We start from the raw sequence: 27,735 nt of genomic DNA on the forward strand, positions 1-27,735 counted from the left end.
TGCTTTGGTATAGAAAAATAAATTGTACTTTTTTTTTTTTTAAACAACCAAGTCATTAATTTCCAATAACTCTCAGTTGGAAACACATCTTACCTCATTTAAGGGAGGACAAACAGACTGCAGTGTGGCTTGGAAAATACAAGACGTGAACACACATTTTGACTGATTCAAACTTCAGACCAAGGGTTACAAACCTTCGGAGCCATGTTTCTTGCCCTCCTCCACCTTGATGAGTTTCTTCCTGACCCGGCGTGTTGAGTTCACCAGCTTGTGGAGCCGCTTGAACTTCACAGAGTCCTCCGATTGCTCATCGTCCGACTGTTCACGAGACTGATGGGGGAGAGAGAGAGGGAGGGATGATATGATAAAAGGGGCAAGTCAAACACTGATTCAATTGGGGGGAAAAAATGGGTAAAGGTTATTCTTCAGCGTGACATTCCATTATTGAAATGTACAGTTTTTATTATTTTTATTTATTTGACATAAGTCGTAGTGAAGCAATAAAAACAAACACATGGAAATGAAATGAAGATTTTGAAGACGCTGTTATAATAACAGATGGGATTGTTAAGGGTGGAGTCAAAGTTAGTGAGAAATGGAGCACACCTCGTCATATTAAGGCCACATTCAGTGTAAAAACGCACTGAAAGTAATGAACCAGTGATTTGAAAGAAAAAGAAAATTGGCAAAATGAATCAGTATGAGAATAAATGGTCTGATTTGTGTGATGTTTCCGCTCCGCTCTAACTCCCTGTGCAGTGTAGCGGAGTGGAAAAGAGAGCGAATAATGAAGTCACAAACAGTTTCCTCAGCCACACGGACACACACGCTAACCCGACTGGTTGTGTATGCACACGTGCACCGTCTCCCTATGGCCTCCATGTAATGATAATGCAGATGAGCCAGCTTTGGCCTGAAGATTGGCTTGCAGGAACTGCCATCATTAAGCTCAAACAACTTAATTTGCTTCTATTTGCCACTGGGTTTCCACGGCAACACCACTCGTCAAGCGCTGCCAGCTCCACGGTCGAGGTTGACTGCGTCGCTGACAAAAGGGACACACACACACACACACACACACACACACACACACACACACACACACACACACACACACACACACACACACACACACACACACACACACACACACACACACACACACACACACACACACACACACACACACACACACACACACACACACACAAAACTAGACAGCCTGCAGTGCTCAGCTCATAAAAACACGCAGTCTTCTCCTGCAGCTCTAAAGCTAACAAGGAAGAAAACCGCTTTCTCGCTGTCGTTGACCACAAGCCTGGCTCGGAGGCTGCTGACATACAGTAGGGATGAGGTTAATAAGTGCGGTTCGGTTGGAGCGAACCGATCCGACATCCACCGCAAGTCCTCCGTGGCACCGAACCACCTCATCAACCTCGTGATATTTTGATTCCTGCGTGGGCGTTTACGAAGCCTTGCACATTAATCAATGTAGCATCGTGCAGTCTATCAAACCTCCCGCTCCCCCCCCCCACTCTGCACTTCTATCATATGAGCCCAGCGGACCAGATCTGGTCTGACAAAAGTGCAGAAACAGGCTCTGAAAAACAGATAACTCCACTGTCGCTCTGCCCAGTTCTCGCTGACAATCCCACAAATGAACCACACGATTCTGGCTACGGCGGCGACTACTTCAACTTTCCATTTGCTCTGGACCATGCATGTCAGCTTCAGAGAACGTAATGTAATAACAAGTCAGTGTCAGAGGAGGTAGAAAGCCTGTGAGATCACCAAAAGGTTGGATTGGCTCCCCTTAATAACTATTAATTAGAATGAAGTCATTTTGTAATATGTGCAGGACAACGTTCCCGTTTCATAGTTAAAGCACACAAGTTGTTCTTCTCCTTGTGTAGAAATAGGACTAGGAGATGCTAAAGAGATAACAATGATATATACGTCCTAACCCGGCCCTGTGGAACACCATCCATGCAAATGACCACATAAACAGGGGGAAAGAAACACACGCAGACAGCCAGTCAAACATAGAAGGCCATGAATCAAGCTGGGGCTGAAAGGCAGCCATCAAAAACAAGGTCAAAGCAACAATTCCAGTGTCTCAATCGCCATTTCCTCCACAAATTACTTTGAGGATCGTTCCCATAACTTTGGAGACGCAGTTTAACTTCGAAAACAACATCTGCACGATGCACACCAGAATCTTTTAACTGCCCCGCGCCACAAAATCAGAAAAATCACAAAAGGGACAACGTCCCGTAAAACTTACCACCTTAATTAAAATCAGCAGGTCACCACTTTCCGAGTTACCAACAGGTTTCAGAGCAGCTCCCGCAAAATCACCGCGTTCTCACGCATGCACGATCCAAAATAATGTCTGTGCCCCCCCCCGGTGAGGACGAGCTGGCGGATACAGAAGCAGCCTGTTTCTGTGAATTCGGCTCTGAGGAATGAGGGGACTGTTTGGAAGTGCCGTGCCGCGCAGCGAGCAGAGAAAAGGCGTGTTGTGCGTGGAGAACAATCCCGGCGTTTGAGCCCCTCTGACCCTGCCTTGGCCCCCACATCGATAATGGCCAGCCCTGGAATGTGGGCTACGATCGCCGCAGGAAGGCCGGCCGGGGGAGAGACGGCATCAAAGAAAAGGCACAGAGCGGCCAAAGATCCTATATTGCAAAACGTGCCAGCTACAAGCATGTACATTAACATGTCTGTATATAGAGGCGCACACAGACATGCACAACTATTTGAGTTTGTGAATGATCTAATGCCATTCATGAGCGGGGACAGAGGGCAGTACATGACACCAATAGAGGCCCCAGCAGAGCAGCAATATTTCCTGTAGCGGCCAATTTTGGAACTCGCGTCAAAGGGGGAGACCCTTTTCAGGGCTTGGGGGTAAATGTGGAGTCTTTATCTTCTGTATTTGTCCCCCCCCTTGTTTCCTCTCTGCCTCCAGCCCTTGTATTTGTTCACAGCCTCCAGAGCCGAGTTGTGTGTTCCTCTCACAATACCCCTTCAGTAACTCTCCCATCCTCTCCCCCGTCTGCAAAAATCCCCCAATCGATCAATCTTCTTCCTACAGGAAGTGAGCGGCTGGCAGCAGTCGGGGGGATAACATGAGGGTTGGCAGACTGATGAGATGATGGGCTAACTCATGCACAATTCACACATCAAAACAGCCACGCAGAACTTGAGCGGAGGTTATGTATGCATAATTAACCCATTTTTCCTATGGAAAGAAATCATCATTCATTACGTAGAATACCAAATCAATAAGGACCCGTGACAGTAAAACTATTTTGCATGAGTTTGTGGTTTTACCAATTCAGTTACAGTAAGTAATAGGCATGTTGATCTGAATTTCATTGAGTTTATGAATGCAAACTTAATGTGATTTCCTATAAGAACACACAGTGCACATGCATGGAGCTGCTTTAAGTGGTTAGGACAAAATGCAAGAGGGTTCAGAACACGTCCGTGCTGTTTAGTCAGGAATTAGTAGCACATTTCCAGATAGAAACAGCACACGTGTGTGGGGGAAGTATTCTCAGAGTACTTGGAATTTTTTTTTGTGTGTTTGGATAAACTCATTTCCTGCAAAGAAAAGTGGGTCAGTGTGTATGACTGCATATTCCCATATGATGCCATAAAGTGCAGAACTAATGAAAAGCCACCGTGACCACTGTGAATCTGCATCAGAGTTGACCTACATTTAAAAACACACACACACACACCAATGCATGGACAAACTGCATCCAGCAGAACCTGCAGTATGAGCTCCAGCTCGGAGCTCAGAGAATCCTCGAAGGTTTCGACTCAGTCAAAGGTTTCGACTCAGAGGTTCGGAGGCCTCCTCTCCACGGACCACAGCTGACAGAATCGCTGCTAACAAGAGCTTTTGCTGCAAACGCTTCGGCTACATTTCATGACACTCTCCACAATTACAACTCATTGATGGGAGACAGACGTGACCTAAATTTAAAATAATTTTCTTGGCATTACAGCAGCTGAATTTGACTTTGTTATGGACGTATTTAAAATGTCCTGTGACGAGATTAAAATGAATTAAACATGGAAGAGAACTTGCAGCACGTGAATCGTGAGGTAACACCCATAAGATTGAGATGACGCATGACATGGTGGAGGGAACACATGTGCAAAAGGTGCATTTGGAGTCCGGCCAGTGAATGAAGAAGAGAGAAAAATAAGATATACGTTATGTGAGGGGGTTTATGCAATGGCATGTGAAACCGTCCAAATGGACTGAATCTGACTAAACACACAACATCCATGTGAAATGACGACGGCGTTCCTCCTCGGCTGAAAAATCAAACTTAAAAAGGTGAGAGTGGTCGAGGTGAGAGTGTTTAAAGAGGTAGAAGGGGAGAGGACAGGGGAGGGGGGGGGGATGTTGGGCTAATGGGGTGTACTTACGTTGCAGTTCGAGGACTGGTTTAGATTGGATGCAGATCCGTCAGTCCACTCTGCAGTGTCAGTACTGCTGGACTGTCTGCTGCGCTCATACTCCTTCAGCTACGTGGAGAAGAAGAGTTTAGAGAGGCAGAGGAAAAGGGCGGGGCCACCCACTCTCACCCAGCATGCTACAACTCTCTACAGTCTAACACAGTTGTGTGCATTCACAGTGCATGTGTACGGACAGACTGTGCTCGGTTATGTTTTATGCAAAGAATTAATCTGATTTGAAATGTCTTTCTATTATGTGTAGTGGGATTTTTTTTACGAAGCAAATAAAGACACAACAAGAAGTCAACGGTCCACAAAAGGCTGATCATTGATTGGTTTGAATGTCAAAAGAAAATCATTGATCTGGGGGGGGAAAAGGTCACAAGATAATTAACGAGCTGCTTTGTGGAGAGCAAACCGGTGCTCAAATGCCTCTGGGCGGTCATGCTACCTATGGGCAAGGCATTACAGAGGGAGACTCAAGAAGAAGAAGAATCACCAGAAAATGAATCAAAAAATGTAAGGAAAGGAAAGCAAAGTAATTATCCACCATGTCCATGTCCTGGAGAGAAAAACCACAATGCACCAGAGGATCCCCACCAACAGGTGGAGCTGTTGAGTTGCTATCGCCATCGACCACGCAATTATGAACTGAACACACACCCACCACCGCACTCCAAGAGCCCCCACCCTAAAATCCCCAGACTCCTGAACCACTGGAAACACCCAAGGTCTGCAGTGTGTGTGTGTGTGTGTGTGTGTGTGTGTGTGTGTGTGTGTGTGTGTGTGTGTGTGTGTGTGTAAAGAGGACGGGTTAAAATGTGGGGCCATGTACAGGTTAGTAAGAGTGAGTCGTTTTAGTAAGATGGAGATATGGAGCAGAAGGGAGGGGAGGGGAGGCTGGGGGGACCAGTTCAAAAGGAAGGGGTCTAGTGAGGGTGGGGGTGGTTGCAACATGAGACGGGACGTCGGTGGAGCTTCCTACCCGAGCTAAAGCTTCTTCAACAGTGATCATCTTCTCTTTCACCATCATCATTAGCTGGATTCGCTCTTCATCGCTCATAGTGATCTCACTGGCCACGTAGCCTATGTCTTCACCTGACGGAACAAAAGGGGAAAAACACACAAATATGAAGTAACATGTATTGATTACAGTAGATTTGGAGAAAAGAAATAGAGCCACGCAAACCTTTGGATGTCTGTCGCACGACTGGCTTGTGCTGAGATTTCTGTCTGAAGTTCTGCCAAAAAGATTTGTTCTTCTTCTTATGATCCCATTTACCTAAAGAGAAGGCAGGTTAAATACTCTCTTTTAGACCATCCCTGTACTTCTTGCAACAATTAAGTAGGATTTCTGCCTGGCTATTCCTATCTTTCGATCTCACTCCAAGGTAATCATTGATCATTTGAAGGTTGATGTTAAAGTATATTTACCTCCGGATCCATCTTCAGAGCTGGATTTGTGCAGGGGCATTCTGTGGGTAAAAGAGTAAAGAAAGATAATTAGCATAAAGTCTGCGGTCAATGCTTCAAAACACTGCAACTGTTTATCAGCGTTGCAGTTCTGTCTGTTCACCACTTGGGGTCAGTGGTGGTACTTATGTGGCGGCAAAGCCAGGCTCCTGAGGCTTGAGAGGGAGAAGGTGGAGGAGAGGATGTAGACAATGACACCCCTGCTGCAGAAAACAAGAGGGTCAGATGAAGACGACGGCACTACAGAGTGTTTAAGGAGCAGTGGAGAACGAAGGAAGGTCAACGAGATGAAGGCAAAGACAGCGTGAGCATGTGAAGAGGGAAAGTGTAAGGGGGGGATTCACAGGGCAGACTCAGCCTGTTTGTGTTTCCACTTCACTCCACAGGAGAGACGGTCACGAGGAAGACGGGGGGGAGAGAGGGCACAAGAGAGGGGAGAGGAGATGGAAAATTTGAAAAAAAAAAAAAAATATGTCAGACATATGTCCAGATGTGTCCATAAACCGTTCTAAATAACCAGAGCCAACAGGGAGAAAATAACAATTCTAAAGCCCCTTGTGAGACATGGACTGCACTCGGCTCCCAATCAAAAAGTCATGTATGAGGAGCCTCACCCAATGTTCTAGCAATTTCAGCAGCATGTGAGGCTGTGGCCAACTCTCCCTGGTTCTGACGGAGATGAGAAACCAGATCAGCTGCAGTCTATTAAATATATATATATATATATATATATGGTGAGCTTCAGCAGTTCATGTTCAAAGAAGCAGCTCAAATCAGAAGAAGAGACTCTGTTTTCAGATTGAGTTAAGTGGACTGAGTAAGAGGGCAGAGAGGGAGTGAAGCTTCAGGGCGGATTATGTCTGTGGATAACATCCTACAGGTGTGTGTGTGTGTGTGTGTGTGTGTGTGTGTGTGGTGGCTGCACACTAAGCCTTTGCATTCTTTCAATTAAATGGGAATAAATCATAGGGGGGGGGGGAGGAAAGGAGCGATAAGAACGACACATTTGTCTATTCGAGACCCTCAGAGACTTATTAAGTAAATCGCTCTGCAGGAGACACAACTGTCGCACTCTCTTACTTGCACACTTTCACACATCCACACGCCCTTTACCAGTGGAGTCCAGTGCACATGGGCTGCTGAGCCACAGCAGAGAGACAGGTGGCTGCCAGGTAAAGCGATGTGAAAGTGCGTGACATAGGTCCCCTCCTTCTCCAGTGGCTGCTTGTGTTTGTGTGTGTGTGTGTGTGTGTGTGTGTGTGTGTGTGTGTGTGTGCGTGTGTGTGTGTGTGTGCGCACATATGTGTTCATATGTTTGTTAAGACATGGCAGCCCTCTCATGCTGCAATGGGAAATCTTCACGTGGCTTGAAGCCCGGCTGCTATGGCAACATAATGAGATGCTAATTGAATGGAGGCCTGTATGGTTTGCCCCTGTGTTCATCCCCCTCTCAGATAGGCTAGGGCCAAAGCTAATGCTAATAGAACTCACTCAATAGAAGCTGGCAGCGAACCCCCCCCCCCCCCCCCCCCCCCCGCCCGCGCTATAAATTAACCTCCACTACACACATCCACACACACACATCCACACACACACACTCTCAAGCCCGAATGCCTTTCAAAGAGTGTCAGTCCATACATTGTGTGGCTCGGCAACTTAATTGGTTTAACCTTAAATCTTTGGCATTCCCTTCCATTTGATTTCCCTTCTTTGTATTGATTCGGAGACATTTAACTGCCTTTCATCTCATTAGCATAAGAAGGCAAATTCCTATTTTCTGCATTACAGTAACTTTGGCTGAACCTCTGTAGGATCGGTGTGTATTTTCATGATACCTCTGCACTGGGAACATGTGATCTATGAGGGAATGGCAAGTTTGCTCAGTGAAAAACATCTTTCTCCATCAAAATGATAACTGTATAAAAAAAAAAGCAGCATGAATCCCAGGTTCAGCATCCTTTGTGACGGAGCTGCTGTCCAGGAAAGATGATGAACCAGCACATAGCCAGGTTTGGACACACAGCTGTGTGCCCTCAGCATAAACCCCAGCAATGTGTGTGTGTGTGTGTGTTGGGCTGGCCACCTGGAGTGAGGTGATCTCCGGCGTTCAGGGAGAAACAATGAAAGGCAGCGACCCCGTGCGACAGTGGCATCGCCGCAGGAAGAGCAGAGGGGTGACCTCTTCAGGGGTCAAGGAAGAGATCAGAGGTCACGTGCAAGAGGAAGACGGAAGGTCATATGGAAGGGAAATAGAAAATCATACCGCTAAAACACACATAATTGAAAATCTACACGCTTTTCAGTGCTCGTGCACGTCTCCCTTCCTCCTGTGCTTCACTCTCAGAAGCAAATAACCGCTCCATGAGGGCTTCAACACTCAGCCACAAGTAAGTACGCTGATGAGGTACTTTAGTTTTCCAACATGGCACTGTTGTCTAACACAGATTCCTCCCATGGCACGACATCTGATTAGTTGCATAAGTCGGGCATTCCAGTAGCACAACGGCCTCTAAATGTGCAATCTTACCAACCCAGTTCGAGCCAATAATCACCGCGCGTCTGCGCTCGTGAAGGCTTTCATCAAAATCCATTTAACTCTGCTGTTAACTTCTCTGATAAGCTCGCTGCAACAATACCCTCCAATCAATCACCTTTCAAAACAGGAAGTGCCCAGCTTGAAGCCTTTAGCCTTCTGAGAGCGCTTGCATACCGGCCATTACAGGGGCTGTGCCCGCCTCCTGCCAACAGGGTGACACGGGTGGCACGCCCCAGGATGAAGCCTCAGGAGGTAATCTCCTCCGGGTGCTATTGTCCGCCGGTGGAGGCGATGATGGGGGTATCCGTACTGTGAGGGAATGCGTGGTGAAGAATGGAGGAGGCTTGTCTATCACTCGGCCGGCTCGTGATAAATCACTCTACCTGAAACCCCATTCACCACGGTGGGAAGGGAACAATGAGCGATGTAATAGAGAGCCGAGCTGGGAGGAGTGAGAGGAGAGGGGCCTGGCAGAGACGGATAGATTACAAAGGAAAAAAACGATGGGGGACATTTTGTTCTCGATCATAAAATTAATAACATAAAGGTGATAAAAAAAAAAGTTCTTCAGACCCAACTTTTACAGTTTGGGGCTTTGAAGGAAGAATAATAAATAGAAGGATGTGTGGAAATGACAGAGATCATTTCATTCCAGACTCAAGGAGAGAAAGTATGGATGTTTGTGAGAGGAGGCACGGCCGAGAGAACGATACCCCGACAGGAAGGAGTTAGGGGCTCTTTGTGGGACTCTCTGGAACAGCAGAGAGACGTCATCTGAAATTTTGGCATCTGGTTCCCATCATCCTCGGCATGTGTCTGTGCAACATATACAGCCATGGGAGGAGAGATCATGTCCGTGGTATGCGCTTCCTCTGCAGCACGTGTCCGTCACGTGAACATGACAATTCCGCTGGGGGTCACACGGGGGTGACGGTCACGGACGAAGCCACGGAGAAGGGAGGGAAAGGAGATGGTTTCTGAGTTAGAAGGAAGATGGATTTAAACCTCGGGCCCTGGCAAACATGGCGTTGGGAGTCTGACAGTTCCTTCGTCTATCCGTCCACTCGTCTTCCTGTTATCTCTTCTTCAAATGAAATGGGGATGTTTCTGGTCTCCACCGCAGGGCGATTTATTCTCTACTGAAATATCCATTAGTCACCTCGTTATTAGTTGTTCAAACACGTAGCTCACGGTGGGCGGTGCAGAGATTTCACACACACACACACACAGAAATACAGCTGTGCGCAAAAATGAACACTTTGTGTTACAGGAACCAGTGAAAAGGAACCCCACCCATGCCGGGTCCCATCCTGCTCTTTCGTTCATGCTCCTTCGCTGTAATCATTTGCCCATCACCCTCTCTGCCCCCCCCCTCCCGTCTCCCCTGCTGGACACAAAGGCAGGAAGGAAGCATGGACGGCCAGACCTCGACTGCTAGACTGAGCAGGTCAGCCGGAGGAAGCAGTCAGTGGTTTTCCTTTAACCACAGCAGGGATGTGAGCAAGGGAGCGTAGTGGACCTCTATGAACGTCGGAGGTTGATTTCCTTTATGCTCACTTACTCATCTGTGTATTTATTAGGTCATGTTTTATCTCATAGGGGTTTACTTCATCAGTATAAGCACGTCAGCTGCTCACTGTAGTTTTCCACCTGAGGATCTGAGCTTTATGCCTCACAGGCCACGTCAGAGACCGTTTTGTCCAAGCTGTCATATGAGAGATCTATCAGTCTCGTGAGCTGCATACGGAGGAGCGTGCATTTCCACTCGGCTCTCCATCTTCAGCTGCGGACGTGCAGAAAGGTTGAATGTGATCCATGTGTGTGCAGGCATGCAGGCTTCGATGCGATCCAGACGCAGGCGGCCCTTGCACATTGTTTTGACATGCAACAGACGCCCATTTCAACCCGAGCGGGTTTCACGGTGCCGCGCCGGCTCCGGTCACACGTTACTGTGATGAAGTGATAAAAAAAAAAACTTACTTTCTGTCTGTTTCTGGAGTGGACACCTCACTGCTGAAGCCTAACGATTCCTGAGGAGAGAGAGAGAAGGAGACAGGTGTCAGATTCACGTTTGAGCTGAAGATCATGCAATACAGCTGATGTTTTCGTCACACGATGCCTACCTGGATCTCAGTACGGAGCTGCAGGGATGTGCTGCTCGGATCCTGTTTCTCCTGAAAAACATGGCAAGAAAGGAGGTCAAATGTCAAGAGTTACAGGTGAATCACTTAATAACATATGAGCTGTCAGAGCAGGATTGAGACCGAAAGGAAAAGAGGACCTGTGTAGCGCTGGATGGCATGTTTACGATGCCCTCATGTGGGAAAGACGTTCTTGGGTCAGGTTCATGTCGACACGCCCGCGTGTCAGTGGAAAACACAAAACACGAGCATGTGCGCAGACACCAACAAACCCGCCCCTAGACGGTTTAGCAAGTCAAGGCTAGCCTCAGGTAAACCTGCAATACTTGTTCTGATTGTTTTGGAATACCGCTGGGCGGTGGTGCGGCCTCGTGAAGTCTGTGAAGATATCACAAAAGCGTTCGACGTAACTGCATGAATTCCACAGTGTGAATACAATCATAACACAACACCTGCTGGGTTGCCTCAAATCTTTTAGAATACAATATTCCCTATGTGACCTAATAAAATAGGAGCACGCAAAGGGCAAACTGGCTTCGATGGAAAACTTATGGAAAAATAATGTCTGTTAGGACTGTTTTCCCCATTTCACAGGACGGGTGCTTGTATGTCCAGAGCAGGTGTCCTCATCATGGCGTATCCAGATACAGATGTGCTTTCTACAGACAGACACAGATGCTGCACGGTCACAACAAGGTCTGCCATTTGGATCTTAACCTCATGCGTGTGATTATTTAAAGCCAATGAGGGACCGGACCAAGTGCACAGCTTCCTTCGTTGTGTTTTGAACTCTCTCTGAGGAGACTACCCAACTCCCCTGTACTCACACTCACCCAACCACGCTATTCTTGTACTGTGGAATATTAAACACCGCAGAAACAGATGGCAGTCAGCACTTTGCTGAAGGGTAGTGACCAGATTTGAAAACATGTGGACCAGGGACTCACAGGCGTGCATCCCGAGCCTTGAGGGTTACCATCATTTCAACATTGTTCACTGATGGTGGTCATTTTCTTGCTCGTTGCATAATGAGATATATGTGGCTTTCCTCTCCGTGTGCCTTTAATCTTCCTGGCGTGAGCTACGAGGGCAAGCAAGGATAACCAAGCCTCTACTACTTGCTCCAGTCGTGCTGAGATGGCATAGGAATGAGCTATAGTTATATTAAGAAAAGCTCTTTGCTTTCATTTATTTTTGAGGAAGTGTTTTGAGATTCATCAGAAAGAAGAGAAAATATAACTCAAGACAAAGAGAAAGTTCCTGTTTCTACTGTCTATGTCTATTTGCGTACATGTGCCTATCTGGTTCCTCTATGGGAATGTTGCTCAACTCGAAAATTAACACAAAACCTCCCCTGGTAAACCACGCGTTTAAACTCACTCTTAGTTTAAATGCATGAGGTATAGCAGCTAGTTGACTTACTGGGGGATCGCCGTGAGGGATCTAGTGCCGGCCACGTAGAAAAGACAAATTTAATCTGGGGTTTTTCCGAATGGAGAGCGGGAACAGATAACGTGTTGTTTCTGAGAAACACTCATAATTCTCTATCTCCCCGCCCAGATATTCTTTGTAGGATAACAGTCACAGGAAGCCGAAATCTAAAACACTTCCTACACTTGCTTCCTAATCAGAGTGACCTGTAGTGTGACCTTCTTTGACTGGGCTTTGGTCAAGTTGGTACAATCCTTCCACCCTCTGAGCATGAGTCAGAGGGTGGCTCATAGTTAAAGGACTTGGAAGTGACAGGACCTCTTTAAGTCTGCAGGTCATTATCGCAGGACAGGCCAACAGTGCTGAGGTGGCTAAAAGCCTCAAAATTAGCCTGAAGCCTACACTTATCATAGCAGTAATCAGCTGGAGGCAGACAGTCAAGTTGTTAGTGAGACAGTCTGGTCAACTTTAGCACAAGTCCTCCTGGCCTATTTGGCTTGTTTATCTGTATTTGTCTGGTACAGTGATCAAGCAGACAGAGACTTGGGTCCGGATGTTTCCTTGGTGTGTAAATCAAGGATCATCGTCCCCGGGGAGTACGGCGAGTCCCATAAGTCAGACAGCAGGTACTTGCTGAAGGCCATAAAAACCTCCGCTACCAGACCTACAGACATACAGATTGGTGTTGCTGCAGAGCCAGGCTGTGGGACAGAACTAGATTATTTTTGCCTACAGATGGAGATCTTACATCCCTTTAAGCACTGCTTTGACAGGCCGCTCAGTTTAAACTCCTGCCTGGTGGAGAATAATGTGGGTGAAACCCACATAAAGAAGGAACAAGGTGTGTGTGTGTTGACATACACACACACGCACATCACAAATACTTCCGTAAAAGGTTGTGGCAGATTGCTTTTGCTCTCAGATCCTCTTATGCATCTTAGAAAGATATGCCAGTCTCGCCGATGGAGAAAGATACTATTTAAAAAAAAAAACACACACACTGCCCCACTGTCACACAGCGAGACACGAACCCATGACAGAGCCACAGACCACCACAGACGTAAACCTAGACAGCACCTCCACACACTCCACCCGCCTCCACTTCCACAGACAGAGCTCCTAAGACCCGGAGGCACAAAGCAGCTCTCTGTTCCTCTTGCTCCTCCTCAGCTTCCCTCTACTGCGTGCCATCCCTGACATGGAAGGAGTGGGTGAGAGGGCGAGAAGCTGAGAGGATCTGTGCAAAAACAAACAAAACCCACATCCTTTAACTGCGGAGAGGAATCCATCACGTCTCAGGACGTGGGGGTTCAATTCGGGTTCCTCTCAGACCTGTGCCAACGGTGAAGGAGCTGCTGGTGTAACTGACACAGATTCTAAAAGAGAATATCAAATTGATATGGGTTTTTTTTTTTTAGGGGTGGGGGGGAGATCTGTGTGTGAGTCTTAGATCTTGCAACACGCTCCCAGAGGGAACACGCTACCCTTCGCTTGAACTCACCAGCATCAGCTTGAGATACTGCCCTACTTACCCGCAATTGACACGATGCGTGTGAACGTGCACGCGTCCTCTAAACAGATGGCCGCAGGGTTGTTTGTGCACAACTCGCCGCGTGTGCACGTTCGATATGAGCGCGAGACCCTGATTGCTTAAGCATGACTGAATTGAGTTAAGATGAAAAGAGAGTGAAAGCAGTAACGGCTAATGAGGATCACTATGTCTGCAGAGGGAGGGGGATGGTGGGGGGGCTACGATTTCCATCATTAACCCAGAAACTACAGTTAAACCCTGCGTTTCTACAGCAACAACTACATTAATGAGAGGGAGAGGACAGAAATACTTACTCGCCTCAAATAGACACAATTTAGTCCAAACAGGACTGCAAATCCCACCGAAGGCTCAAGCTCCCACAGTGGAGTCGCTGCCAACGTCGCAGGCTAAAGTAGCGGATATGCGGCAAAACTAGAGAGACCAGATGGCTTAGTGGAGGTACGCCAACTGGCATGGTCGGGTAGATCTGGGTGGGCATGTAGTCCACAAGGTTTCTGAGTAGGCCTGCAGGTGTGGAGGGACAGGCGCCGCCTGGAAAGCCTGGTGCACCAAAGAGACGTTAGCGCTGGGGCGAGTATGGTGCAACGTGAGCTTGTGGAACCAGATCATTCGGAAAGATCTCGCAGGAAGATAAGACACACACTCACCACTGAAGTCAAGCGTGCATTGCTATTAAATCTCACGCACAGGAGCAGGAAATACATTTGCTCAGTGGGCATTAAAAACCAGAGTCTGTGAGCTGCTGCACACCGAAAACACCTCGATCCACTTCCTCCCCATAAGGCCTGTGTGTGTGTGTGTGTGTGTGTGTGTGTGTGTGTGTGTGTGCGTGCATACTTGCAGCGCAGGCATGTGTGCGTCTAAAGTGAGAGGCATTCCTAAGCCATGAGGATCATCATTGTTTTGGTATTTCGAGACAAATTCCAGCGTTATTACAAATTCCAATGACAGTCTCACGATCCCGACGCCGAAATCGCAGCATAAATTACAAATATACCGCTCGCTTGCCACGAGGGTTATGGCAATAACGGAGCTATGCAAACATCGTTTGAAAGTGATCTTGTGGCAACAAAAGGCTTGCTGTCGACTTGCCGGGGGTTTTCTAGGCAAAAGCCCGAAGGCAGGAAGGACAAATAAGCAGCCGAATTTGTGACAGTTTGTCTTTCATCCACGCTGTGGTTTTAACCCAGCTGAACTGACCCACTCGACGACTGAACTTCACACAGGCCTGATGGCAAAACAAAACAAGCCCGTACTTGATTGTTGACCCCCGACTGTCAAAGCTGCTGAGCTAGAAAACCATTACAGGGCATTCCTGAGACGAGCAGGTCAATCTGACACCGGCTGAGGGGTCAAAACTGGTCCAGTTACGGAGACAAAAATGAGACAGGCAACTGCCAAAGCAACAACAGGATTTCATAGTCAAGCAGGCCTTGACTATTCTAATTTGATGTTACCCTCCGACGGCTATACGCAATTATCCACCCGAGCAACCGGTCCCCACAAGCCTAGAAGATCCCTCTTGCAACTTCCACGTCCGTCTTTTGGTGTGTTTTCACCTTCGGTAGCAACTACAAAAAAATATTGCAAACGAAAGAAGCAGACGAGTTAAACAGATCGCCACAAGGAGCTTATCTTGAGGAAGTAGCCCACAACAGCTGAAAGGGACAAAGCAAAAACATCTAATCTCTTTAATTGAAGCCGGGAAATCAAATTAAGTACAAGTAAACACTGACTCATCTGCATATAAACCAGCACACCTTGTTTTGTCATTTGTAATAGGTGGTAAAGACAAAATGACTTATTTACAGCAAATAAACCAATATAAAATAGCACTAAATGCTTTAAATGTCATTCAAATCTTTAATTTCGTCCTTTGCTCTGACCTTTCATTTAAATCAACACGAGTTGTTTCAGTTGCCGAGCTCTTTGCTCCCTTTTCAATACTTCCTATCACTTCCCCTTTTAAGCCGTGTGCATCACCAAAACAGCAAAGCCACCCGAGAGCCAAACTCTCATTGTCTATAGGAGCGCTGGGAAACTGTGCGTGGATTACATAGGTCACATTCCCAAAGGGGGATGTTTATTCACCCCCTTGTGTCGCCGCTACTCATAAAACTAACACGAAGATGCGGAGGAAAGAGCCGGCGGAGACGAGGCAGGAAGAGGGCACATGGATAGCCATCTCTGAGAGAGCCTCCATCGTCAGCTCCTAATAGGGTTTTCACCACAACAGGCAGCCATCACTTTGTTAATACAGAGGCCCCTCGGGAGCTGGCAGACACATTGTGCAAGTGGAAACACACGCAAGTGGTAAGCTCCGCACATATTTTGTGAAAAAAAATTGTGTTGCTCGAACAAAATTCAAAATCCCCTCTTGGCATAAGAGTCAACTTGAGAATGTTTTGGAGAACAGAAAGAGTCGATGCGAGGGCTTCTTCTTTCGTTTCGGTGTCACCATTCTGACCACACTTAAAATGTCTTGTGGGAAATTTTATAACAGCAAATTGCCAAATGTGTTGTCAGCAGAGAAATGTTAGACTTTAAATCAGACCGCGGCCGTGCATTTAACTTAGGCTCCTCTCTTATGGCGCCATGCACCTCCTTTATTATGCTTTATCCCCATCTATATGCAAATAAACGGCAGCCGTTGCAAAGATCACAAGAATATCTGTAATAATAGCCTAGATATTCATGAATTAAGAACATTTATAAACCAAAAAATCCATGATTGCAGCTCACAGAGATTCAGAGCCGAGGTGACAACAAGCAGACAGGCAGGTGTGCAGAGCACCTGACCGCAAGATTCACCCTCGGTGGTTTCTGTGATATGAAATATGGCAGCAGCAGGCATTTCCTGTGCTTCCTGAACTTGGAGAGCAGTCCAGTTGTGATCAGATCACCGAGGCTGCATGTGGATACCAGGTTTGAAAAGGGCCCGACTTAAGAGCCATAATTTGGAGTGACTGAGTAACCTTACTGGTCGCAAAAAGTTGGAGGAGATGTGAAATGATTAGAGGTACTTGGAGAACAGAGAAAAAAGAACACAGACAATGACTGGAGAGGGAGTGGGTGTTGTGGAGACATGATTGCATCACCCGCCATCCTGTACCCTTTACAAATGACAGGTCTTTCCCTAAAGGGCAAGTCCCTCAGGAGTGCAACTGGATAAATGTCTCCCTATTATTGTTGCTCTTGGACATTGTGACCTTCTTAAACCATCAGCTATTGGTCCTAAGGGAGGCGGATGCATGACGTTGCCACTGATTTCTGGACACAGTTGCTACTCTCCTTCTGACTGGCCGTCCATTATTATTATCACTATATCGTCTTTCTCCCCGTCTCCTCTGGTGTATTTTACTTTTTTTTATTCTAGTTTTACAGATCCTGCACCAAAGCCTTTCAGTCTAACAAGATATCAAACACAGTGGAAAAATACTGCCTGAGAGGAAGAATTCTGTCTCAGCCGACTCGTCCCCTCGGTTTAGAAACCGGCTGTTCTCGACTGGAATATTCCCAAAACCTAATTTTAGAAAAGGACTTCACTGAAATGCAAGGTAAAGTTCGATCCATACAGCGTAGGTTGATACTGCACTTGAGAGCTCTCAATAAGGTGTTGTCTGACCTATATTCCTTCCTTCATGTTTTTCTCCCCCCCTCTCCCTTTCTCCTATATTTTGCTGCCAAACTTTGCAGAGTGGCGGGACAGCTGCAGGCTCTCTCATTCCCCACTCCTTCTCTCCATTCCCCTCATCCTCCACCCTTCGTCTTCCTCCGCTCACATCCTCATCCTCCTCCTGCGCTTTGCTTCAGGCTCAAGGCTCAGTCAGCTCTTTCCTCTCTTCTTACACCCGGACTGCAGAAACAATCTGCCCTGAATACTTCCTCCCCCTGTTTTATTTCCCCAGGATGAACCCTTCCATAACTATAAAACCTCCAGAGGTTATCCGTATCAACGTAAACTCACACGACGGCCACACAGAGAGACCGACAAACCCAAAACATGTCGACGCATCCACAGCTATGAATTTGTGCTGTCCAAATCCATCCCGTGGAAGCTGTGAGAACAGGATGTCTGTCTGCAGTCATTAAAAGAAAGGGCACAATAAATCAGCTATCTAAGCCATACCTAACCCAAGCAAAACCACATGAAGAAGAGGAGGCCCTCCTACTGGACTGGAAAACCAGGAATGACAGATAAAAACATGTGAGCAGAGACAATTTAGACAGGAGCTCGAATGAGAAAGCGCTGTGGTAACGCGATATCAGCGTGAGCATAATCTGTGGGTGGAGACCCGAATCATTATTTTGTCATACGGCACTGTTATAACTGCCTCATTTTATTTAAGATGGACATTTTTCTCATGAAGCAGATCTATGCAGGAGGGTAGCAGCTAACCTCAATCAGAAAAAGGGACTACTTTTTGCATTAATTTGTTTTAGAAATAAGTGTTGAAACCAATTAAATGTACTTTGAATAATTCACTATGAATTTACCAGAACACTTGTATTTGTGGACCAACTGGGTAGCGTGCTGCAGAGCTATGCCCCCTGTAGCAGCACCTACAACATTCCTTCATTCACTTGTGTGCAGCTTGGCAACCAAAGGGGTGCCCCACTAGCCTACATCCTTCTGAAAAGGACCCCCAGAACACCAACGCATTCACATCCAGAAAAAGGCATACTGCCTTCAGGGGAAAGTCTTAAACTTTAGCACACATCCATGTTTGTTACGCTGCCGATGTTCCTTGCCAGGTTGTTGGCAAAGACTGTGGAAATTACACTGTGTAAAGCTATGAGACTACTCTTAAAAAAGGGGGGATTTTTTTCCCCGGGTCATTATTAAAGGATTTGCAAGAAAAATGATCATTTGTCCAAAGCAATTTGGAAGCTTGCGAACTGAGTAGGGAGCGAGAAATGTTGTGGCTCACAGCTGTTTTTGCTCTAACCATGTTGTCTTCTCATGTGTGTGTGTGTGTGTGTGTTGGCATTTACCATATCAACCTCTTGGGAGACTCGTCTTTTGCGTAGCTCCTCCATGCGGTCGTTGACGTCACTGAAGCATGTGTTGTAGTACTCAGAGTACTCCTGGGCAAGGTCATCTATGTTGCCCAGAGAACCATCCTGGAGAGAGGAAGAGAGGTAGGGAAGTTGTGGTTTAGCCAGGATTATGTCATTTTTGGGAACACAGCATCGCAAATTATTCTGGGAATCACTTCAAAATGTCAAATAAGAACAAAAGCAAAACTAACAGTCAATGTAATCATTCAATTTCATGCAGCTTCCATCGCTTAAACGACATCCCACCAGTGCCTCAGGAAAGGAAAAAAAAAAAAAGAAGAAGCAGAAAAACGGCTGACCAAGCTAGTACACTGTGTGACAAGCACATCCCCCTCCATCCTCTCCGTTTACAGCCGAGCACAGCTTTATAAAACCACACTGTCACGTACACTTACAATTAGTGGCGTACAACAGGGTACCTGCAGGCATGCCTTTGGGTAAAAGTGGAAAAGTGGCACGGGGACAGAAACCAAAATCACTCATCAACACCAAGTGCGATGAGTTACGCGTTGTTCACATTGGCCGATCCACTCGCACGCTCCATACAAACAGCACAACCTTAAAATAGCCCTCAATAAAAGGTCAGTGTCCCCATTCAGTGTATTTGACCAGCCAGGGTTCAAGCTCCGGGTTTTTGTCTTCATGGAGGCTCGTATCGAGGATGCCCTTTACCTCCTCAGACGTTCGCCGAACTCCAATCCAAACACGCTCTTCCGGTCCGCTGCAGTTTAGATCAGCACATTTCCTGTCTTTGTGTGGAAGACATGTGTTTAGGATTGAGGGAGGAAGCCGTGCTCCAAACAGAAAAGACCTAACAGAGGACTCTGTGGGTATACATATTGTTGAAGACTGGCCTCCGAGTCACTTCTGGAAACGTGAATATCATGAAGCGGGCTGGGGGGTCAGTCCACGTTTAAGGTTCGGAATATATCAAATGATCCGGGGTTGAAGTCAATGCCCCATCAGACCCGAAACATTCTGAACGATGAATTTATTCCTTTAATTAAGCCCCGAAGAGAGCCGACTCTTTTGTTCGTGGTGGGAGAGAAGACTGACACTCATTTCTTGCTTGGTTAAAATGTAGGCCACTCTGCCAGGGATGGCAAACTGTTGAATATTCATCAGTGTTGATCTAATCTGTGCCAGGCAGACAGCTAGCATTGAGTCACTGTGTAGGGTCCGAACAGTCTCTCTCAGTCTCCGTCTCTCTCAACCGGACTCCCTATCTGGGGTGCCAGGCCACAGATGAATGGATCCCTGTGAGTGCGAGTGCCACACACACACACACACACACACACACACACACACACACACACACACACACACACACACACATTCACGCACGTGGGCATGAGGCCCCTGTGAACCCCACATTAGCATGCACACACATGCGTGCAGGAGATTTCAAAAACACTGGATGAAAACAAACTGAGGCAAACCAGTCCGATACAACGCAGCCCAGTGGAAGTTGTGAAAGGGCACTTACTGGTTGTCAAAAGCACAATATGTTGTTTGTCAATGTGCAGTCCGGAACGGCTGTGATCTATCCTCCCACACTTATTACTTGAGAAATTCTGTTTCTGGCCAGACATGTGGTCCGAGATGACCCGAGATCCCCCCCCCCCCACACATTGAATCTCATTTCACAACTCCCGAGATGTTTTTATCACCACACACACATGCCACGACTGGGCTGATCTATGCACCGCATCTGGAAGATAACAATGAACCCTTTCCTGAGATTATACCAACTCTTTGATTGACGGAGGGCTTCTCCAGCTGGTGCTTTAGATGAGTCGGGTCCTAGCAGCAGATTTAACTCAAATCGGCTATCGCGATCCACGCTAAAATCCTCCGTCGTCCCATCCCTGCCGTTCTCAGACTGATCTGGAGCTGTATGCATCCATGCGTGTGCTTCCATACGTGGGATTCCTCCGATTCCCAAGTGGCATGAGCTCACATGTGCTCCAACACATCTGGCCCTCATCCCCACCACCACCACCTTGTAAAGTGATAGCACCTATGCTCACTTATGCATACATCCATCATGAAAACAAGTGTGGAGAGTGAAAACGCCCTTTGGGAGAATCGCAGCAGCTGAGTGAACAAGTTAAAGGAAAATCAGCTGTTCTCTCAGGATGTTAGATTGACTGTGTGTGTCAACGGATGAACGAAGGAGTTTGGTCCACATTTCAGAGAGAATCTGTCAACGTGGGAGTGAAGGTGGGAGAGCATGGAGGGATCTGACAGTGGTCCACACATTTAAACTGTGTGCAGGGGGGGAGAAGGGAGGGGGGGTTGGACAAGGAATGATTTGTGGGATACTGACTAGGGCAGCTGTGGGGTGAGAGGAGAATAAAACATCTGGAGTCTGGTAGGGAAGAAAGAAAATCTGCATCTAGAGAGATTCTAAGGATGAGTATTAAATCTGTGACCATATTACCAGTTAATTAATAACCCTAAAAACAGAGCTAACTAACAATATGATTCAAAACCACTTAAGAAATAAATAAATAACACGTCTAGTGTCATGATGTTGGAAATGGAGGCTGATGCTAGATTAGCTGATGTAACTGCTTCTCCACCCTGGATGGAAGGGGAGGCCAACTCCCACTCAAACAATAGCAACAATGCAGAAAAAAAACCAACACTCAAGCAAAAAATGCATGAGTGGGTTTGTGTGTATTTACAGGAAAGAGTGTGTGTGTGTGTGTGTGTGTCATTTACTGTTCAAGCCTGCTCCATCGAGATGGCTCCTCCTTTTTTCCAGTGTCACTTCTGGACTTCACTCAAAGCACAAACGAGAGAAATGCTTCTGAGAAACGTCACACTTGTGAGAAGTGATAGTCTGTGTAAATACTCGGACTTAGCGGCTGCCATGTTGTTCCACAAACTGCTGGTTTTGCACCACAGTGGATAAATATTTCAGCAACGTGTGATATGGCAGTTACTGAGCCATAACCAAGTGATTCACACAATATTCATTCAAGACTGTGTTGTGGAAATGGAGATGATTAGCTGTATACTGGGGATGTATACGCTCAGGAAAGGTAGACGAGCCTCTGCTCGCGCAATCAATTAGCCACTGCCTTCCTCGGCTTTCAGTAATATAAAGCAGCGTTGGTTTAATAAAGAGGCAATGCTGCGTTACCATGCTATGCTAGAAATATACTTTCTACCATTCTCTGAAAAACTGTATTATAGCTCCTCCAACATGGACATCACTCTGTTGCCGAAGTGACAGTTTCTCCACAAAAGAGCATATGAATGGCATCCCACGAAGCAATCCCTTGCAAGGCTATTAAAAAAAAATTCCACAGCCGGCCTGCGAGCCACAGATAACTTAGGTCTCCTTGCGTGCTTGGGAATCGCTGCCAAGGCACATGGCTAATCTCGCAATCAAGTTACACTCAGATTTTCAACATCATGTTGGACGTTGCGAATTCTCGGAGAGGAAAATGCTTCTTTGTTGTAACCAATGAAAAGGACACGGCAAAAAGGCTGAAGCCATTAGCCCCTGGGCCAGGCATGTTTGTTCTGGTCTCTCCTTTGGGCTCGCATTCCTGCCTGGTTTGAATGGTGGTGTATGTGGTGTTAACCATTGTTACAGCCTGGTGGTGACCACCCGTTCTCTGGGGGGGTGAAGAACAATGACAACACTTCACAATGGAGGCATCTGATGTAATGTTTGAGCGTCGGTGGTGTGATCGCTCTCACTTTCTATGCAACAGGACAGGTGCGGCAGGTTTGAAACCGCCACCGACTGTCTTGCATTGTAGTAATGTTTTAACAGCAACAGCATTGTACACATTCAAGCTGAGTCATGGATATGCCGGTTTAAACCCAACCCACGCCAGATCTCCCGTCCAACTGTCCCCACACAACCATCAGAAACGCAGTAGTAAGTAATCCCTCCTTTACTCCACCCAGCTCATCCATCTGGTTCCCCCGGCTCCACCAACAGGGAAGATTTGATCACCCCCATTTTTTTCCTGCATGACTGGCATCGCTGAAATGCCAACCGATGATGATAAACGAAACAGATAGAGCAGAATAAATGAAACAAAGAGCCAGTAGAGTATGACTAAGACGTAGTGTTGGCAATGGGGAGCCCACAACAAAGACTGTCGAGGAAGGTGAGGCCAGGGGGCAAAGCCCACCACTTCAGAGGGCTTCCCGAGGATATCCGTGGCCTGAGCAGAACAGTGCTCTGCCATCCCAAACACAGGAAACCCGCCAGATCTCTGCGTGACCTCAATAACGAGTCTGGTCGGGGATGGGCAGCGAAGAAGTGAGCGAGCCGAGTTGGACTGGGCAACAATGGACAAAATTAGGCTATGAGAGACTGTGTTAGTGGCCCAGCACACCAGCGTTTGGCAGAAAAGGAGTGGAGCATATGCAGCTACTCCGTATGAAGTGCTATGTGGGAGGAAGCACATAGAGATCACCTCAGCGAAACCATATGTTTGGCAGACACAATCAATATTCATGTCTACAAGAAGTATTCAATCCTTGGTGTGGAGATGAAGCACCGTCTAGTACACAATCAGTGTAAACTCCCACCCACGCTGTGTAAAACACCACGGAACTCTCTTCAAACAGAGACGGATTTACAATCTTTCCTCAAGGCTTGAGACGACCTTGCAAAGGGAATAGCTGGTGACTGTCAACTGTCCAGGTTTGTGATCAAATCAACTAGATCACACTGAACCCCCGCCAAAGGCGGTGTAGTGGAAAAGGACACGGGTGGGTTATTACAAAGATCTTAAAGTGTGTACAGATGCATAACTCAAAACACATTATTTTGATGGAGAATTGGCTGATTTTACACTCAGGACAAGATAGTTAAGGACAGCCCTGGTGTCTCCTGAAGTACTAGCGGTTGGGTCTAGTAGCAACTCCTCATTCAGACATCTTTAAATCCGACTGCTTTGAACAGCTAAAGCTCCAGCGCCATTCTGTCATAAACTGCCTTTGACTCTTAATTAGCCCAAGCGATGTTTACTCGGACTCCACCACAAATAAATGACTGGCTTACGTCGGTATTCTTATTAAACACATTCCGCAACAGGCAGGCTACTGTGTATGATTAACCTCAAAGACAACCCCCCCCCCCCCCCCTCCTCAGAACAATACTGCAGACCGCAGAGTGCTCTTTGATTTAGGAAAACTTTCTGTTGTGGACGAACTCTTAGCCACTGGCTGTTTTAATTCTCATCTGTAACCTGAGAGTTTGGAGGAGTTCTCGAGTTTGGCATTTGAGCTGAAACAGAGCAATCACTGAAAGACCCGAGGATAGCAAGTAGACCCGATTGTTATCGGGATGGATGTCTATCTGTACAATTAGGCCTGTTCTCACGTGTGGAGAGCCGAGCCCAAACATATTCGCAACACAAGAGTCAAAGCCAGGTCAACGTGTTTGGGGCAAACCCAAATTAAAAGGGCACCGCATTCCCATATAGGGAGCAAAACAAAAGCCCTTGAAAGTCATAGGGCGATAGCTATATATACCAGCTCCATTTAACGTTGAGGTAGATGGTGTTCATTGTGCTCGGGGTATTCATGTCACAGGATGCTGGAAGATAATAGCCTGAGCTACGTTGCTAGGAATAAAGCTCATTACATAAAAGGAAACTTTTGAATGCATTATTTCTACCAATACATTGATAAATCAATCGAAGATACCTTAAGTTTTATACTTACTCAAATGCCAAAGAGTACTGCTAAAAAATGTTTTACTGGACACCATCACATTTACATAAATCCCGCCCGCAAGCTGCCATCAACTCATCACCATAAACTCACTCTGGGAGAAATCCCCCACTAGAATATCACGGATTATCATGGCTGTCGACCGGTGAGTTCTAGCATGACAAAGTGACCCGCTGAACTTTTTAAACACCTCGTCAGCAGCCAAGAAGGCCGATCGTGTTCCATACTTTCACACGTCTAATCTTTCTAGTGTAGTTTCGTAGGGAAAATAAGATGGCCGCGGCCACCCGAGCCTCCCCGGGACTGAAGACATAAACATGTAAAGCGATAAGGCACGCGGAATAGGATTTCAGCAAAAGCTACGCTGGATGATTTTGAAATAATAGAGTGCGCGATGTCGGCTGGCCGACGGCATCACATTAACTTTTTTTTTTATGTTTATGGACAGGATAGTTTGCCTCTTAAAATGAACGTTACAAATGGTTCATGACCCCCAACCACGTTGATGTTAGCAAAGAAATATGATGTATTTAACTTTATTATAAAAATGTGAAACTTAAGTATACACTAAAGACAAAAGGGTTCAAAAAGCTAGTTCATGTGTATTTCAGCTCAGGGGGACAAACACATTAGCCTTGCAGACATTTGCCTCTAGAGCAATAAATCTGGATACATTTCTTGGCTGAGAGCCAGGTCTCCCACCCGGTGTCAGAGGGCAGGGCCTCCCCCTCCCTCTCACACACACACACACACACACACACACACACACACACACACACACACACACACACACACACACACACACACACACACACACACAGACTTGTGCATTTCCACACCATTCACATCTTCAGTGCCAGACCAAACCAAATTAACACCTCTGTCTCTAAACACACTGGAAGTGACTGCAACACATTTGGTCAGCAGATCAATCAGACCCCCGCGGCCTGTAAAAATCAAGGCTTCTCTTGCAGCCAAACAAAAGAGCGTTGCTACAATATACAGCATCTCCAACGTCCCGGGCATGTAAGGCACAGACATGTGTGGCACTGTAAATCCAAACCCCTGTGGGCTGAGATAATGCAGTTTACAAAGAAATCAGGCCACTCAACGTCTCTTACAATCAACGGGGGCTGAAACCTTGTGGGAATTCAAACTTGACTTACAACATCAATATGCAAATGAGCTAAATGCTCAAAAATGTGTGCCTGATAGAGGACCAGCATGTCTGGGACCTTGAGGTTAACTCCTGGAAGGTCAAAGCATCTCTGATAATTGTAGTTCATGTTTGGCACCGTTATCATCCAGTCTACAGCACAGACACAACACGTCTCCACAGCTGGAGGCCTCAGCAACAGAATCAGGTTTCTGCTGCAGTGGAACCAAGGCTGCAACGCTCGGGCAGCAAACACAACACAAAGTACAACAGGCTACATACCATCTCCTCAGTCACCAGCAGCCTCCAAACTAAACCAGCTGAGTCCCAGAGCACATGTAGCGCTCGTGCACGCGAGACTCGGGCCTATAAGCACGCGCACTCTTGTTGTGATTTGCATGAGGCCGACTAAGCTGGCTACACGATCGCTCATTCGGCAAATCAGTGTCAACTTTGAGGATGAGGGTGAAAATCCCAGTGAGCCGCGAGTCTATGATGTCAGTCTATGATCGTGTCACCCCTCCCCCCCCTAAAAACTTACCAGCATCCCCATGACGTCCGTCCACAGTTGGGAAAAACTGTCGGACGCTGCAGCGCTTTCTGCCCGCGGCTCCTCGGAGGGCGCTCCGGTCACCTGGTCCCCTTCCATACTGTTACCACGTCGCTGCCAGTCAGATCCGGTGCAAAAGCGTGGATCCGAGCCAGGCAAAGCGGAGAGGAGAAGTGCCAAGGCTGCTCCTACACAAAGTTGCCCTTGACGCACCGGCGAAACGCTCCAACGTTGCTTGGCACGATCCAAAGTTTAGTGCGTAAATTGCGTCCTGGCATGTTTGCGAAACTCCCACAACAAACTCGCCGGATTCAAATAATAAAAAAAACACACTAATGGAACAGAAAGGCGGTTTGATCGACAACAGGTCATTCGTCTGAAAAACTTCCTGGGGTGTTCCCTTCGCTCCGCAGTCCGCACCGCACGGATCCGTGCCCGGGCACAAACCAAACCACACGCCGGGGACGGGGGGAGGGGGGTGTTGTCCGAGAAGTTTCCGAAAAGTTAATGGAATCCCTCCGCGAGTGACAGAAAAGTGTCTAAACCAGCAGAGAGAGCACAAGCGGGCTTATTTCCATGGAATCAATCGAGTGAGAGAACGCCCGGAGCACCGAGCAAATCCTCCAAACACTGCGCCTCCCCCCTCTCTCCACCCGCCGTCCCTCTCCCTCTCTCTCTCACACACACACACACACACACACACACACACACACTCCTCCCAACAAAACACGAGAGCAGAAAAACACACACTTGCCCCTTGTCAGAACTGCACGAGAAGTTAACTCAAACGAATAATTAATAGTCCAACGATAAGCCACGTGACGAGATATTCACATCGTGACTCACATTTGTTTGAGTTATGCAATATAATCTGACCATATGACCTTTTTTTGTTTTAACCCTGAACGTCAGATTTGAGTAACATTAGTGATCAGATCCCTTTTGTGATTTTAATTGTCTTCTATGCACCTTTTTAAACAGTGAGTTTATAGTTTTTGCTCTTAGTGCAGTTTATTTAAAGGGATTCTTTTTTTCAACCCACAAAACTTTTTTTTTTATCTCATGCTGACAGGGCTTTCCACCAATACATCTACCCAGCCCAGCGTTGAATGGGGACTGTGAACAAAGCACATTCTCCACACAATTGTGTGAAAAACAAAAAAAGCCTATGGGAAAAAATGTTTTATGGGGGGTGATGCATACTGCGTCCTACGCCTGGAATGTATCTGGACAAAACGCTTAACAATAACACGAAAAAACATGAAACTTTGACTAGAATGACTTGTTTTAGGATTGCCTCAAACAAGCATTCGGTATACAATGTAACAGCAATGTGCTGCAGGTCTCATTTAAATACGTAAGATTAAAAAAAACTGAAATGTTTTATGTACAAGCATGAAATTGCGCAGCTATCCTTTCTGATCAGCCATTTGGTACGGTCTGCCAGCAGGCGACTCTATTGTAATAAAGAAGTCTCGAGACTGTCTCTGATTCTCCCCGTTGTTGTCAGAAGCACATTTTCTCAGAGAGGCAACAGCTGCCAGATCTTGTGACAGATGCTGTAAGGATGAGCGAGACAGAGAGAGGGAGAGAGAGAGAGAGACAGAGAGAGGATATGAAATCGCAGCTCCCTCTCCCGTGGTT

General features: G+C 46.8%; 1 protein-coding gene across 6 annotated transcripts in view; it reads right to left on the minus strand.

Annotated features, from left to right (window-relative positions):
• sash1a (SAM and SH3 domain containing 1a) overlaps positions 1–27,735 on the minus strand; it is a 136,889-nt gene that overhangs the window by 15,694 nt on the left and 93,460 nt on the right. For 3 of the 6 annotated variants that reach the window (XM_084030934.1, XM_084030937.1, XM_084030938.1), the window contains exons 2-9: positions 18,608–18,736; positions 10,612–10,662; positions 10,469–10,518; positions 5,914–5,954; positions 5,669–5,761; positions 5,465–5,577; positions 4,450–4,548; positions 195–330 (exon numbers count right to left, since the gene is read on the minus strand). In XM_084030934.1, coding sequence (XP_083887060.1) covers positions 195–330; positions 4,450–4,548; positions 5,465–5,577; positions 5,669–5,761; positions 5,914–5,954; positions 10,469–10,518; positions 10,612–10,662; positions 18,608–18,736 — 712 coding nt within the window. Of the gene's footprint in view, positions 1–194; positions 331–4,449; positions 4,549–5,464; positions 5,578–5,668; positions 5,762–5,913; positions 5,955–10,468; positions 10,519–10,611; positions 10,663–18,607; positions 18,737–26,082; positions 26,743–27,735 lie in introns of those variants that run through there. The other 3 variants (XM_084030936.1, XM_084030939.1, XM_084030935.1) reach the window with 3 other exon arrangements.

The sequence above is a fragment of the Eutrigla gurnardus genome (assembly GCF_963514095.1).
Source record: "Eutrigla gurnardus genome assembly, chromosome: 16".
NCBI lineage: Eukaryota > Metazoa > Chordata > Actinopteri > Perciformes > Triglidae > Eutrigla > Eutrigla gurnardus.